A 16,822-nucleotide genomic window follows, 5' to 3' on the forward strand; every position below is an offset into this window, starting at 1 on the left:
ATCAAAACACCCGCGGCTTATAGTCCGGTGCGGCTTATATATGTAAAAAACAGTCAATGTTGCTGCTGCGGCTTATATACCGGTGCGCCTTATAGTCCGGAATTTATGGTATATGGCAACTTGGACGAGGGAATGAGGTAGAAAAATCTTGCATTGTGTTACCCCAGAACGGGGGGTTTGTCGTATTGTGCGGTGTGCTGCTGTAACGAGCCCACGTCACTTTGCTCTCGTAACGTAGTTTGATACACTGCCATAGAGATACATGCAGAAAAATAATTAAATTTCTAGTTCGCCACTGAATTACCAAATTGATATAACTTTCAACCATTTTGAGCAAAGCTCTTTCCAAACAGGCCACCAGTGTTGGCTAGTTGTTGATATTTATAAAGATATGGCCCCTCTCAAATAAATTATTTTTGAGGCAGTAGGCAAACTGTAATGGCGTCGATTTCCGAAAAAGAATCTTGACTTGAACACAGCCAAAGAGTCTAGTATAGACAAGAGTGAAGAGTATATGTCATTTCTTGGTTTTTTCCATAGGTATTTTCAAATCACTGTTCTAATACATATCTAGGGGGTAAGTCCTCCTTTAAAAACAGGGATGCAAATCTCGGCAGGTACAAACCGCCGAGATGTGCACCCCCCTCCATATAGCCAGGAGAGATCCCCAGGTCTCGAGGTCATCTGTACCCGGATTTTAAGCACCAAAGTCGGCTTCCATGAGCCAGAAGAGAGCCCCAAGCATGGAAGTCACCTCCACGCGGATCTAATGCATCAAAGTCGTTCTCCGTGAGCCAGGACAGACCCCCTGGCTTGAGATCACGTCTACCGACAATTATATCATTTTTAAACAGTTACGTTTCCGTATAAATCATTACAATATGCTCCCGGAAGGTGGGGATGTAATTCTCGGCGGGGGTGCAAAACTCAGCTGCCATCTGGGGGCCCTAAGCAGGATATAGATTAGGGGCCCCCTCCCAGGGGCGGGGGTTTGGGGGCATCCGCGCTGGAAGTACTTTTAAGTAGGGGGTGGTGTAAGGAGGGGACTCTCTGTGCTGCCCGCCAGGGCAGTGGCGAAGAAAATTTGAAGTTTTTTGGACTTTTAGCCATATTTAGAGGAATATTTAAAACAAACAAACGTGATGATGATGATGCTCGTTTGTAGCCCTATCAGTGTCAAGCAAGCGTGTAGAACCCAGCAGCCATAGGGGTTGCCAGGTCAGTTAAACCAGGGGTTCCCAACCTTTTTTGTGCCAAGGACCGGTAGATACATGCAGGACCGGTTGTCAATTGTAATGGTTTTAGTTACATATATATTTTAACGAATCGGGTATTCGTCCAAAGAACCGGAGACTTGGAGTTGGTACAAGGCTTTTATTCTTGGCTTCACAATAGCTCCTAGCAGCTAGCTTCGCTGCTAGCTCTACACACAACCACTCTAGCTCCCTCTCCTAGCTAGACTGACTTCCGCCACCGGCGCTGGTCCCATACACACCCTTCCCCCTAGGAACACACCCACACATATCAGTTCCTAGCTAAACACGGAAGCACCACATCACACGTAATTACCTGGATCGCTACAATATTTACTCACCAGGTGGCGACAAAAGGTAAATAACAGCCTTTTGTGTTGTACTGTATGTAGCCTACAGTATTTATGTTTTTGTTTAAACTACAAACATAAATAAACGTCAACCTATGTTTTAACTACCACACACAGCCTATAATATTATAGCCTATGTTTATTTTAAAAAAAAAAGAAAAAAATTTTTTTTGAGGGGGCCCCTGGCAAATCCCGGGGCTCTAGGCAGCCGCTTAGTTCGCATATAGGGCGGGCCGGCCCTGATTGTAGAATGTATGTACAAGACAAAATGATGCCAGTGCACATGCGTCTGGGCTCTGTTTCCAGGCAACTCTGTGATTCTCGTCAAACTTTGTCTTAAAAAAAAGAACAACAGCTCACTTTTTTCCGCAACTAGGCTTCCGATATAATTAGTTTGCCCCACCCGACCCTACCTGTGACTTCAAAGTGCAGAAATAAGGTGAGTTTAATGCCCAACACAGATTGTCTAATGAAAAGGCTATGCTCGATGGGAGGGCTCTTCAACTGGCAGTGTTGACACGGAATTTAGAAGAGCCTGAGGGTAATAAGACTTAGACCACAGAACATGGCACACAGGCCATCCATCTCGTTGATTCTATAGTTGACATACTTTCTGATGTCAAACTATAAGACCATCTATTGGTACCAACCATGTCAAGCCTGTCGGGAAGGGGGTTAAATGATGCTCCAAAGTTAGGCAACATTTTAGCGAGGGAAAAACTGGCATGGCCATTTTCAAAGGGCTTCCTTGACCTCTCACCTATCTCTGAATGAGAATGGGTTCTATACCCACAAGTCTCCCCTCCCTTTACAGATAGGGTAACTCAAGCATTTTTCGACAGGGCAACATACATCGACAGAACAATGAATCACATCACTGATGGAGCTTCGATGGACCTGACGACTATTATTATCAGGGGCGTCATGCAAGCCAAAATTCCGAGGGGGCGACCAAGGCCAGATTAACACCCCAGGGGCCCCTGGGCACACCTAGGTCTACCACCCCGTTCCTCCCGAACTTTACACTCGGACACAAGAAGGGGGGAAACAAGATTAAAAAAAAATATTTGTCAGTAAAATGTTATTCTCTCCTGATTCTAAATATAACTGAATCGCTTTGTTTGACCAAGCAAATATATATATATTTTTAATAATTATAAGCATTTTACAAAATGTCTATGGAAAAATGAATGGCTGACCAGTCACCACTAGGGACGCTGGAACGGTTTTTAAGTAGGGGGTGCAGAGCGTGTCATCAACACCAACTGAGATGCAGCATATTTTCTCTGTCCAAATTATACCTCAGCCCAGTCATCAAGAAAATGGAAAATGCTTCCCCCCCCACACACTAACTACAAGATTAAATAGAAAAACCATAAGATCGAATGCAGAGTGGGGGAAACTGAACGGTGCTTTCCTGTGATGATCGTGTGATGATAGTATAGTGTGAAGATCAGACGGCATTACCTGGAAACAGTACGCTGATGAAGGCTTGACGCTGAAACGTTCGTTGTGTGCCGTCCCAGTTGACTTATTAAATTTCTCAAAGGACATTTTTGAGTGCTGGCCTACTTCTTCTATAACCATTGTGAATAGATATACGGACCTTGGCCTTGAGTAGATGGGCAAAAATATATCATAAAGTATTTTGATACAAATTACAAATACTTGCTCAAAAAATGTATCACAATACAAATACAAAATACTCGTCTGAAAAATGTATTTGAGATACAAATACGTATTTTGTATTTTGAAAATACATGAAAATACATTTTATAAAAACTGATAAAGAGCTGCAACAATTAGTAAATCCATCAATTCTTTGCCAAATATTACATTAGTTGCCTATTTTGATCATCTGTTCATCATTTTGAGCCATTTCTGTAAGGAAAATGTCCTAATTCTCTGATTCCAGCTTATCAAATGTGAAATTTTCTGGTTTCCTTAGATGGTAAATCATCTCTTAGTCCTCTGTGACAGTATTCTCCTTTGTGTACTAGGGTTGGCACCATGGACGATGGCATCGACCATCGTCGATGGGCCGACCCCCATCGACCTCTGACACTTCTACATCGGACCATCGTGATTACCTGTTCGAATAAAAAATTTGGCAGATTTAATATAAAAAAAGCCTATCTCCACTCAACCACGACACACGGGGGACATCACTGATGACATCACAATTGATCGAGTGACATCACTGATGACATCACTGATGACATCACAATCATGACCCACACTGCCGCCACACACACTGCCACCCACTTTGCCAATTTTAATTAAGAAGATAATTAGTTGTGTCTTGATACATACAATACACTGGTTTGAATATGCAGTAAACCGTTTAATTTGCAGATAGGCCAGTGCATGCAATATCTAATCATCAATTTATATTAATAATTTATCTCTGGGGGAATTTCCACCAATACAAGGCTTCATACTAGACGAAGAAGTGATGTGAAGTCTGACTCAAGACCCACCCTACTCTGCCTCTGATTTGTGGTTGAGTTTGTTCTGAAGGTATAAGCCAATCAGAGGTAGAGTAGAAGTGACATGTCACATTTTTTTCTCCACAGTTTAAACCTGTGTCAATGGTAAGAATGTGTCAATTTGAGAAAATAAAATAACATAAAATTAAAGAAAAAAGTAGTTTATGTATTTAAAATACACAAAAAGTATCTTGATACAAATTACATCTTATTTTTCTCGGTCCAGCCAAATACAAATGACAAAATACACAAATGTATTTTAAATACGTATTTTAAATACATGTATTTAAAATACTGCCCATCTCTGTAGAGCACAGAACATGACTTAATGAATCTTTAAGATCTAATGGGGAAATGGCACATAGCCATCCATCTCATTACTAAATTACAAATTAGTTTCATTCAAAATAATTTGAGAATTGATTAACTTGTCGCTATCACCCACCACGATCTGTCTTGTTAGAATAAGTTGGAATGACAGAGGAACCAGTTAAAACTATTCTATTGAAATGAATACTGGCTGGAAACTGAAGACTGGCTTCTAACTAACCCGCTACTGGTATTTGTAAACTGTCTCTGAAGTCAAGTTCAACCTGGTATGTAGACTACATTTCCCGTAAAGGACACATTCAATTGGCATATTATTGAAAATACTTTGGTTTTATGTTCTCAAGACCTCTCCACACCTCGAGAAAATGTTCCCTTTCAGTGACAGTTATTCCATATAGTTCTATTAACTGCAATCCTTTTCCATCTGTTTGTCTTTGCTGTATCTGTGTCACAGTGGGGCCCATCCTGTATCTGTGTGTCTGCCATGGCCTCAGGCGGGGGCGGAGTCCCGGTGCTGGCTGGGGCCGCTCAGTGGGCCACCAAGGTGGAGCTGACCATCTCCTGTGAAAACCTCCTGGACATGGATGTCTTCTCCAAGTCTGACCCTCTGTGTGCCTTGTACATCAACAGCTCAAGCTCCCAGTGGTATGAGGTCTGTAGCAGTGTGGCAGAAGAAGGGTTAAAAAGACACTTTTTGTTGCTGCATGGAATTAAAGGGACAGCTTACCCTAAAATCCAAAATACATATTTTCCCCTCTTACCTGTAGTGCTATTTTATCTATCTAGATCATTTGTGAGTTGCCTGAGTTTTCGAGATTTTGGCCGGAGGGATTTACTGTCTTCTCTCCAATACAATAGAACTGGATGGCACTCGGCTTGTGGTGCAAGCAGTAATGTGTCTTTCCAAAAATAATGACCCAGTTACTCAAGATAATCCACAGATCTTGTTGTGAGCAGTTTCATGTAGGAACTATATTCTTTTGACCAAACTTCACCCGCTAGCTTGCTTCTAAGTTCTAGCTAGCAGTTATATTTAGGAACTAGCTAGCAGCTAGCGGGTGTAGTTTGAAAATAGTTCCTACATGAAACAATATTATCTATATTACAAATGTGTCTTATCATCCTCTATGTTTCCTTTTTGTGACTCAGTTTGGCCGCACAGAGATGATCCTGAACTGCCTGAACCCAAAGTTTGCCAAGAAGTTTGTCCTCGATTATTATTTCGAGATGGTGCAGAGGCTGAAGTTCTGCGTGTATGACATTGACAACGACACCTACGACCTGGGTGATGATGATTTTCTGGGGGAGCTTGAATGTACCTTGGGCCAGGTGAACTTGACTTTTTCACACAATAAATAACTGCGATTGAACAACTGTCATGCCATTTCAGTTATAATAGTCCATTTGATAATTATTTAATGTTGCTCACACACTTCATTTGGCTCACTGCTGTTCTTCTGCCTTGTTCACTTTGAAGTGGAAGAAGCAGAAGAATTGGATTTTGTTGCTTCAGTTTGTGTTTGTGTCAGCAAGTGTTTTACTCAGGCCTGCCAACAGGGTGGACAACACGGTCAGTTGTCCCGGGACCACCAGGACAACTGACCCTGTAACTGTACCACTCCACTACTAGCTAACAATGCTGTCAGTCAGTGGCAGTGCTGGCATAGTAGCTTTGCAATAAGTTGTTTGTGGTCATAATTATGTTGTTACATGAAACATCCTCTTGAGAGTGTATTTATTGGTGGAATGTATTCCCGTCTTGTGTGTACTGTTACACCCTGAAACGTCCCGCTCAACTTAATTATGCCTATGGTGAGGCCATAATTAAACTGACCCTGTAATTAAATTAGACAATTAGGGGGGCCGAAGAGGGCCCCCCTAATTGTCTAATTTAATTAGATGGAGGAGGGTTGGGGCCATATGGGATCATTTTGTCCAGGGCCCGGGCAAGATATGCGGCGGCCCTGGTTCTACTAGCCTGGGTAAACCCATCCCCCACGTGACCTGCTCTCAGACCTGTTCTCAGTCACTAGTGACTGGGAACTGAGAGAGCAGGTCACGTGGGGGCTGGGTTTACCTAGGCTATGGTTCTACTTGTTGGAAACGCCCACATCCAAAATCATTTCTGTTTCTGATTTTAAAATTGGCCATAAACAAGCTACAACATACATTATCTTGCTTTTCATAAGCACAGTTGATTTTATTAGTGTGATACACCTTGGACTAGTCTCACTTGCCAGACTATCTCCGTTTCGTGATGTACCAGCAACACAGGGGATAATCTGGCTCCTCTTACTCTGGTATAGCTCTGTTATCTTTACAACCATCCACCAAAAGTACCAAGCAGGCCTGCTTTACCGCACAATCCAAATCTTCGTCAAAACTTGCCATTTTCAGCATGTCGGTTGCTAGCTTGCTAGCTAGGGTTGTTGTTGTCGTTTCATTTGACAGTGACATACCAGCCAACATTAAGCTGTGAAAAAGAGGGAGATTTTCTGAGGTATCGGTGAATGGCTTATCCTCAATGTACCCCCCCCCCCCCCGCACCCATATAACCCTACACCACAAATTAATAGAATAAATACAAGGATGTACGGTTAATTACTTTTCTTAAATTCATAACTCACAGTAAAATAAATACCGGTACTGATAAAATAAACATAACACATGTACAAAAAATGTGATAATAAAGTGAGCATCTAAAATTTACATCATATCTTACAAATCGTGAGATTTGCGGGAGAAATTACCAATCGGGAGCACAGCGGGAGAAAGGTTTAACAGACACCCGCGTAAATCGGGAGGGTTGGCAGGTATGCAGTGACACACAGGGAGCGGAAAGGGATTTCCCTTCCGCTCCGACTGAAATGGAGCCAATGGCAGAGCTTATACCTGCCTGCTTCCAGTGAGACAGACTATCTTGGACTGATGACATTGGCGGATTTGCTGCTGTGTACTGCTTGTGTTGACACATTTCTGCACTTATGATGACAAGTGGGAGATATTGGAGCCCGCAAAAAACAAACAAACAAAAACTAAACACATATATCGTATACTTAAGCAATATAGCATGAGAGCCAGTGTGTTGTGGCAAATATATCCCGCTGATCAGCTGTTATCCCACGAGGCCGCAGGCCGAGTGGGATAACTGCTGAGCAGCGGGATATATGCCACAACACACGCAGCTCTCAGCTTCTCAGCAAGTGCTGAGAATGCAGCGCTGCGCTCGAGCTGCGTGTCGGGCTTTCCAGAAAGCTCTCAGCTTCTCAGCAAGCGCCAGGATTGGCCAATGTCAACTTCAGTCTCCAGAACGATCCAATCAAATCACCCGCACGTTCTTGCGGTCCCGCCTTACAGTAGTGTTTCAACTGACTCTATCAGAATGCCATGCCAGTCGGACTTATAGTATTATTATTATTATTATATTATCATACTTGGAAACCGTTTTATAAAAGCAATATAGCACTCGAGCTGCGTGTGTTGTGGCATATATCCCGCTGCTCAGCAGTTATCCCACGAGGCCGCAGGCCGAGTGCGATAACAGCTGATCAGCGGGATATATTTGCCACAACACACTGGCTCTCATGCTATATTGCTTAATTATACCACTCATATTTACTCATATGAGTTTTGTGTGCAGATTGTGTCCAGTAAGCAGATGACTCGATCTCTGTTGCTGAAGGACAAGAGACCCGCAGGACGTGGAACCATCACAGTGAGTGGAAGCCTCAATGGTGTATTTAACCTTAATTGTACTCATTTTCAAAAGAGTTACAAATGCTTTTTGCAATTAATTATATTATAAGAAACAAAACATAATGAAAATAAATACAATACAATACAATACACATTTGCAACAGTATCGATACCAGCAGTGCGAAAAGGTATTGAGTATCGATATTTTCCCGAGTATCGGTATCAAAGTTAGAAATTCTAGTATCGTGACAACCCTACCCAGAAGTCATGTAATATGACATCAGTTAACTGCATACTCCTTGGACCTAAACATGTTCCTCTCAGTGTCTGGTGCAGCTTTACTTTCTTCTTTTACAGATCTGCGCTGAAGAGATAACGGACACCAGGGTGGCAAACTTTGAGGTGTCGGCCCGGAAACTGGACAAAAAGGTACTGAAGGTCATTTCATTATTCAAATTATCATTTGATTTACCTAAATAACTTGTTCAGTACTAATTGGACATCACTTTTCAGTATTTGTGGTGGTCCGACCCCTTCCTGGAGTATTACAAGCAGACAGAAACGGGATGGCAGCTGGCCCACAGGACAGAGGTACAGACACCCGACCCACACTGGCAGCTCACCGCCCCTGCTCTTGTAGAATTTCAATCAGGAGAGACTAGGATTAAAGTTCTATGAATATTTATTTTGTAATAAAAACAACAGCAAGACAGCATACACATTCGTAAGTAGCATAATGACATAGTAAATTATGTGTATATACTTTGGATCACTTCGATCAGTAGTTAGTTCTCAGACTTTTTTGGCTCCCCTTTCCCTGATTTCTCACTCCAAGTACCCCCTTTACCTGACTACATTTTGCCATCATTTCCAAATGAAATATTTTTACAAGTATAGTTGTAGTTAAAAAATAAAATAAATAAAGTTCATGTTTTAAATATTATTATTATTATTATTATTATTATTATTATTATTATTATTATCTAAAAATATATTTTCCAAAATCCCCAATATATTCATGATTTATTCATACATTTATCCATTTTCTTCTTTTGCTCAAGTACCCCCTGTAATACCTCCATCTACCCATAGGGGTATGCGTACCCCCATTTTGAGGAACGTGGACTTAGATGAGATTGGTTCAGCGAGAAAGCGCAGTAAAGCGCCGGTTAACGGTGAATGTATAGTGAGAAGTTTGAACTAGGGAGTGAGGAGCAGTGCTAAGTAAGTAGTTTTCCTGATTGAAATCACATAATACTTCACTATTATGGATGTTTGGCTCATCCCTACCTGTGTCATGTAGGTGGTGAAGAACAACCTGAACCCCGTATGGAGACCCTTCAAGATCCCCCTGCGCTCTCTCTGCGGAGGAGACGTGGAGAGACCTATAAAGGTACAACACACACATCTTTTCACTATGCTTTATTGATCCCAATTAACATGCCCTGTAAATTGCATCTCAAACATAGCCTGTTCCCTTCAACGTCCACTGAAGAATGAAGTAACAGTAGATTATTGTTTACTGCCTCTTCTGTTTTCTTGATTTGTTTTTTTTAACCATGCCACTCTAACGTACTAATGAACTGAATTCACCTGATATTTTTGCAATTTTCTTTTCAACTTACAATACTCCCAAAACCGGCTGGAAAAGTGAGTTACCGCTCGCAGTGTGTTTGTGTGTATGCCCGATTCATGACGTCATCACGGGAAGGTGCGCATCTTTCTTTGCCTTTGCTGCTCTCATTGCACTTATTCAGTTTGAGTTTCTGCATTTTGATTGGTTGTCAATGGATGCCAAGCATGACTGCTTGGAATTTAGTATAGGGTTAGACCAATATGGTTTATATATTATTGGGCCAATATTATATTAAAAATCGACTAGTAAATCTCGTCCAACTCTGATAGAGTCCTCCCTTGATCACAGCATGAATAGAGCCTTCCAATGACATACAGAGAGTATTTACAGTATATGTGTAATAGTATGTATAGGCCTATAACGGTCCTCTAGGGATTTTTTTTTATATTGCCTTCAAAAACATGTGTTGCTGGGACAACAATTTATTCATTCTATATTGATATTTAGTTGATTGTTTCTAATTTAACGGACTCTTATTTTTGGGGGTGCTTTTATTTTGTTACCTGCTATATAAGTGTTTCTGTCCATCCGCAGGTTGACTGTTATGACAATCATGTCAATGGCTCCCATGACCTTATTGGGAGCTTTAAGACCACACTGTCAGAGATGCAGACGGGAACACACATGGTCCCGGTGAGAGAGAGAGAGAGAGTGAGAGTGTGTGTGTCTACAGCCCAACTCTGCCATCATGATACCCGTCAACTATTATTCCTGTTTGATCTGTTATGAATATGACTCTTGTTCTCCGTCTCAGGCTGAATTTCAGTGCATCAACCCAAAAAAGTCTGAGAAGAAGAGAGGCTACAAGAACTCTGGGATCGTTTGCATCAGGCGGTGCCAGGTACTGATTCTCTTTTTTAGGAAATTGAACCCATCTTATTTTGACCTCATTCTCTTTCTGTAGTTAGGCACATATTTTTGTTGTGTGAGTTTTAGACCATGCATTCAAAAGAAATCATTCTTATGTTGATTCTCATGTACGTTACTCCTCAGTCCTTATACAGTCCCTGTTACAATTCTATACTTTATGCATGATGTTAACCCCTTCAGGTGGAGAAAGAATTTACCTTCTTGGATTACATCATGGGGGGCTGTCAGCTCAACTTCACTGTGAGTCTGTGTGTGTGTGTGTGTTTGTTCCTCTGCGCGTGCACAACCACCCCCACACCCTTTCTGCATTCATGATTGAAATACTGGTGTCTCTGTTTTTTATTATTATTATTAAACCTTTATTTAACCAGGTGAGTCCCGTTGAGATGACAAGATCTCTTTTTCGAGGGAGCCCTGGCCAAGATAGCAGCAATACAGTTTCAACAACACACACAATCAAATATTAAAAAGCACATAGGTCAAAGCATACAGTGACAAACTGCAGACTCAAAAGCCTAAAAGGCAGACAGGAACACACAAACAGCACATAAGGAAACATTAAAACACATAAGTCAAAACATGAAACAAAGCACAATAAAACAAAACAAAAATGAGCAAAAAGTAGCAGCTCGCAAAATCCTATGACTAGAGTTAGAAGGGGACGGGCCTACCTTTGGAAGCACTCACAACCTCCATTTGAATCTATCAAACCCTTCACTAGATTTTTAAATGTGCTAATGGGGATCAGCTCAGCTAGCTGCAAGTCTCTCTGCAAGTGGTTTCAGGCTGCAGGGGCAGAGAACATAAAGGCCTGCTTGGTTCCAGGCTGCAGGGGCAGAGAACATAAAGGCCTGCTTGGTTCCAGGCTGCAGGGGCAGATAACATAAAGGCCTGCTTGCCAAGCTCAGTGCGAACCTTGGGGACGCACAGTAAGAGGGTGTCACTTGAGCGCAGACAGTAATTACTAGTTTTTGTGGTGATATACCCACAAAGGTAAGAGGGAAGCAGACCAAGGATGGACTTGTAGATAAAAGTGTACCAGTGAGTAAGTCTGCGCAGGGCCAATGAGGGCCACTGAACTCTGGCGTACAGGGTGCAGTGGTGTGTGAGAGCTTTGCAGCCTGTCACAAACCTCAGAGCGCTGTGGTACACAGTATCCAGGCGATGCAAGCATTGTTTAAATCGGAGTGTCCACAGGTCCTTAAAAAGTTTTAAAATATGATCTACTAAATCCTAAAAAGTAATCCTAAAAAGTATTAATGTCTTAAATACATATTTTTTCATGATGCAATAACAGGTTGCCATTGTTTGATTTGATTTGATTTGAAATTGTTGTCAGAAGATTCTGAAATTTGTCTTGCGTCCCAAGTCACATTTAAATAAACAACAGAACAACAATTACTACTACATAATGACATCATTAGGAATAAGTGGCTGAAGTGCATCAATATCATCCCAGCCTTTAATATTCAGTCCACACAGGGACACTTTAATATTCAGTCCACACAGGGACACTTTAATATTCAGTCCACACAGGGACACTTTAATATTCAGTCCACACAGGGACACTTTAATATTCAGTCCACACAGGGACACTTTAATATTCAGTCCACACAGGGACACTTTAATATTCAGTCCACACAGGGACACTTTAATATTCAGTCCACACAGGGACACTTTAATATTCAGTCCACACAGGGACACTTTCATATTCAGTCCACACAGGGACACTTTCATATTCAGTCCACACAGGGACACTTTAATATTCAGTCCACACAGGGACACTTTAATATTCAGTCCACACAGGGACACTTTCATATTCAGTCCACACAGGGACACTTTAATATTCAGTCCACACAGGGACACTTTAATATTCAGTCCACACAGGGACACTTTCATATTCAGTCCACACAGGGACACTTTCATATTCAGTCCACACAGGGACACTTTAATATTCAGTCCACACAGGGACACTTTCATATTCAGTCCACACAGGGACACTTTAATATTCAGTCCACACAGGGACACTTTAATATTCAGTCCACACAGGGACACTTTAATATTCAGTCCACACAGGGACACTTTCATATTCAGTCCACACAGGGGCACTGAGGCCTAGAACAGTTTACAATTTGACAGACTGGGGAACAAAGGAGTTTCGCAGTCTGTTCAGCCCAGCCTGTGGGACTCTGAATCTTCTGTTTGATGGCAGAAGCTGATATTCTTCAAATAAAATATGAGCTGGGTCGGACGTAATAACGCCTGCCAGAAGATTCCCTGCCTACCAACACGAGGGTCACAGGTTCGCGTCCACGTATTACGGCCGGCTTGGTCGGGCATCCATCCATACAGGCATGATTGGCTGGTGTCTGCGGGTGTGAAGCCGGATTGGGGGTATGTGTCCTGGTCGCTGCACTAGTGCCTCCTCTGGTTGGTCGGGGTGGAACGGAACTGGTGGGAATAGCGTGATCCTCCCACGTGCTACGTCCTGCCAGTGAAGCCCCCCCTGACAGGTGAAAAGAAGTGGCTGGCAACTGCGCATGTGTCAGAGGAAGCATGGTGCTAGTCTCGGTTCTCCCCAGATCGGTAGAGGGTGGAGCAGCGACCGGGGCAGCAGGGGGAAAAATTGGCCAAGTACAATTTGGGAGAAAATGGGGAAAAATCTGAAAAAAGAAAAAACCTTATTGCCTGCCAGAGACAACATTCTTTTGGTGTATGCTGCTTGACATTTGTCTCACTAATTTGACCCATGACTTTTGAGCAGATGCGTATCAGCCTACCCAGTTGGTTTTAAGCTGAACAGAGAGACAACTATACTATGCGCTAATTCCATACTACATAACACTCTGTACTATAGATTGGAAAAACAACAACTAAATCTGTTGTTTGCTCATAAGAAAATAAATATGTTGTTGTACTTTATACAAATATAACCTATATGTGCACTCCAGGATAGAGCAGCATCCGTATAGGATGAAACTTGTTCAATCTGTGTGTTATGGACAATTATCTTCTCACCACTGCACCAATCTATCTGTGCAATCCTGGTGAATACTTACTACTGTAGGGTCATCTTTGGTGCCAACAAAGACAACTTTGTGCTGCATGTCTGCTCTTAGATGAATCCAGAACAGGGTTAGTAGTACAGCATGCACTGTATCTGCTTTACTAAACACAACTAGAGTTCATGTCCTTTACCAACCTATTTTTTATTTTGCCCATTTACAGTATAGTTTCATAACTCATAACTTTCATTAGACATGTTCACTCAGAAATACAGTAGTCTTTTACCAGCTTTGTTTTGGTTTTTTAAATGATCTTAAAATCAATCCCAGTAGCATTACTATGTTCTTAAAAAGTCTTAGATGTGGCTTTCTGAAACTTGCAGACACCCTGTAAATACTGTTGTGTTTTACATTTGCATCTAATCACTGTCCAACTCCCTGTCTTGATCCATGTCCTCTGTGTGTTCGGGCCAGATCGCCATTGACTTCACAGGCTCCAATGGAGATCCTTCATCCCCCAGGTCCCTCCACTACATCAGCCCTGAGGGCAATGAATACCAGGCAGCTATCTGGTCAGTTGGCAGTGTCATCCAGGACTATGACAGGTAAACCCAGACACGGCTCCATCCGACATCTACTGTGTATCTATAAATTTGGCGATGTTGACTCTGTTTGTCTTTGTTGTTTCAAGAATTTTGTCCGGCCACAGTTATGCCGTTTTACGTGCGGTTGGGCTGAAACTTTCAGGAAGTGTAAAGAGCACCCGTGCTGGTGACCTGACACAGCCATATTTTTATGCCTCCGCCGGCGATAGCCAGGCCGGAGGCATTATGGATCCGGGTTGTCCGTCCGTACGTACGTACGGCTGTCCGTCCGTCCGTACGATGTTTGTTAACGCGATATCTGAGGAACGCCTGGACGGAATTTCATCAGATTCGCCTTAAACATTCACTTAGGCTCAAGGATGATCTGATTAGATTTTGGTGGTCAAAGGTCAAAGGTCAAGGTCACTGTGACCTCTCGAACGCCATTTTCAAGCTTGTTAACGCGATATCTGAGGAACGCTTGGACGGAATTTCATCAGATTCGCCTTAAACATTCACTTAGGCTCAAGGATGATCTGATTAGATTTTGGTGGTCAAAGGTCAAAGGTCAAGGTCACTGTGACCTCTCGAACGCCATTTTCAAGCTTGTTAACGCGATATCTGAGGAACGCTTGGATGGAATTTCATCAGATTCGCCTTAAACATTCATTTTGGCTCAAGGATGACGTGATTAGATTTTGGTGGTCAAAGGTCAAGGTCACTGTGACCTCTCGAACGCCATTTTCAAGCTTGTTAACGCGATATCTGAGGAACGCTTGGACGGAATTTTATCAGATTCGCCTTAAACATTCACTTAGGCTCAAGGATGATCTGATTAGATTTTGGTGGTCAAAGGTCAAGGTCACTGTGACCTCTCGAACGCCATTTTCAAGCTTGTTAACGCGATATCTCAGGAATGCCCTGACGGAATTTAATCAAACTTGTCTCAAACATCGACTTGGACTCAAGGATGAACTGATTAGATTTTGGTGGTCAAAGGTCAAAGGTCAAGGTCACTGTGACCTCTTGAACGCCATTTTCAAGCTTGTTAACGCGATATCTCAGGAATGCCTTGACGGAATTTAATCAAACTTGTCTCAAACATCGACTTGGACTCAAGGATGAACTGATTACATTTTGGTGGTCAAAAGTCAAATGTCAAGGTCACTGTGACCTCTCAAACGCCATTTTCCAGCTTGTTAACACATTCAGTGCCAAGGACGTCTGTGGACGTCCTAAAAAAAAGTAACGAGGAGTGCCAAGGACGTCTGTGGACGTCCTAAAATCATAATTCATATTATTCCATAATTCTGCTGTTTAAGGTCGTACCTAGCCAGTGAGCATGAATCCCTTCAAGGGATCACACGGCGCCACCTTAAACATCGTCACAGGAGCTGCTCCACCCACCTCAGATCCTTTACTTTGTACAGGAGACAGCGGAGAAAGTGGAAACCGATGCATGCTTTCTGCCAGAGCCGCCCGTATATATTGCTCTGTCTACAGCGGACAGTGGGCTCGGCTGCATCCGCGCTCACAACTGAGCTCTTATGCTTCTATCTATCTCCACACGATTTCCTAGAAAGCCAGCATCCGAAGCCGAACGGCCAAGCCTTTTCGTTCAGTCGCGTTTGCCAGCGCGCATCATTTCCTTCTTGATGGGCGCTGGGATCTGTCCGGGGCAAAAACGAGAAAACAAACTCTGTGCGTGTGGGAGGAGCCCGCAGCTCAGAGGTGGAGAGGGGAGAGGGGGGAGGGGGGGGGGGGGGGGGGGGGGAGAGGGTTGTGTGGCACACAGGCTTCACAGAAACCACACCACACGCCACCACATCAGAAAACACCAGCCAGAGTCAGTGAATGTGCTCGAAATTAGAGTGCAAAAGGTATTCATAAAAGGGGCCATATCTTGGAAAGTAAAAAAAAACGACAGAAAACCCTTGAAAGTGCACTTTTTTGAGAGGCTGTAATTTCATAATGGAACTGTCTAGAAACAAAATTTCTTCTTTGGAAGAAGCAGGAGTGTTCAATGTTTCATTAAAGTCCAGCCCCGTTAATATAGCCATAATAGAAAAAATTCTATAGCTGTTTTCAACTGAATGGAAGTGAATCTGGCACAGGCTTCAGACAATTTTACTGAAGCGCTGTGGCACTGAATGTGTTAACGCGATATCTCACGAATGCCTTGACGGAATTTCATCAAATTTGCCTCAAACATCGCCTTAGACTCAAGGATGATCTGATTAGATTTTGGTGGTCAAAGGTCAAAGGTCAAGGTGAGCTCTCGAGCGCCATTTTCAAGCTTGTTAACGCGATATCTCAGGAATGCCTTGACGGAATTTAATCAAACTTGTCTCAAACATCGACTTGGACTCAAGGATGAACTGATTACATTTTGGTGGTCAAAGTTCAAGGTCACTGTGACCTCTCACACACCCAATTTCCAAGCTCTGTAACGCAACATCACCGGAGCGCCTTGACGGAATCTCTTCCAATTTGCCTCAAATGGCGATTTGGACTCCAGAATGAACTAATGGCGGAGGCATAAGTCCGCGTTGCGGTCGTTCTAGTTTTACTTAGGGCAGATTAATTGCCCTAATTGCCGTAAGGCTGTG

The 16,822-nt window shown here is 42.7% G+C and overlaps 1 protein-coding gene across 1 annotated transcript in view; it reads left to right on the forward strand.

Annotated features, from left to right (window-relative positions):
- The window catches only part of LOC310789763 (copine-3-like), a 29,594-nt gene that overhangs the window by 3,758 nt on the left and 9,014 nt on the right, over positions 1-16,822 (forward strand). The window contains exons 2-11 of the mRNA XM_083651441.1: positions 4,877-5,074; positions 5,572-5,751; positions 8,063-8,137; positions 8,476-8,547; positions 8,632-8,709; positions 9,422-9,511; positions 10,289-10,387; positions 10,509-10,595; positions 10,805-10,864; positions 14,104-14,234. Coding sequence (XP_083507567.1) covers positions 4,907-5,074; positions 5,572-5,751; positions 8,063-8,137; positions 8,476-8,547; positions 8,632-8,709; positions 9,422-9,511; positions 10,289-10,387; positions 10,509-10,595; positions 10,805-10,864; positions 14,104-14,234 — 1,040 coding nt within the window. The 5' untranslated portion in view covers positions 4,877-4,906. The remainder of the gene's footprint in view (positions 1-4,876; positions 5,075-5,571; positions 5,752-8,062; positions 8,138-8,475; positions 8,548-8,631; positions 8,710-9,421; positions 9,512-10,288; positions 10,388-10,508; positions 10,596-10,804; positions 10,865-14,103; positions 14,235-16,822) is intronic.

Source organism: Poromitra crassiceps (assembly GCF_964638095.1).
Source record: "Poromitra crassiceps genome assembly, chromosome: 2".
Classification (NCBI taxonomy): Eukaryota; Metazoa; Chordata; class Actinopteri; order Beryciformes; family Melamphaidae; genus Poromitra; species Poromitra crassiceps.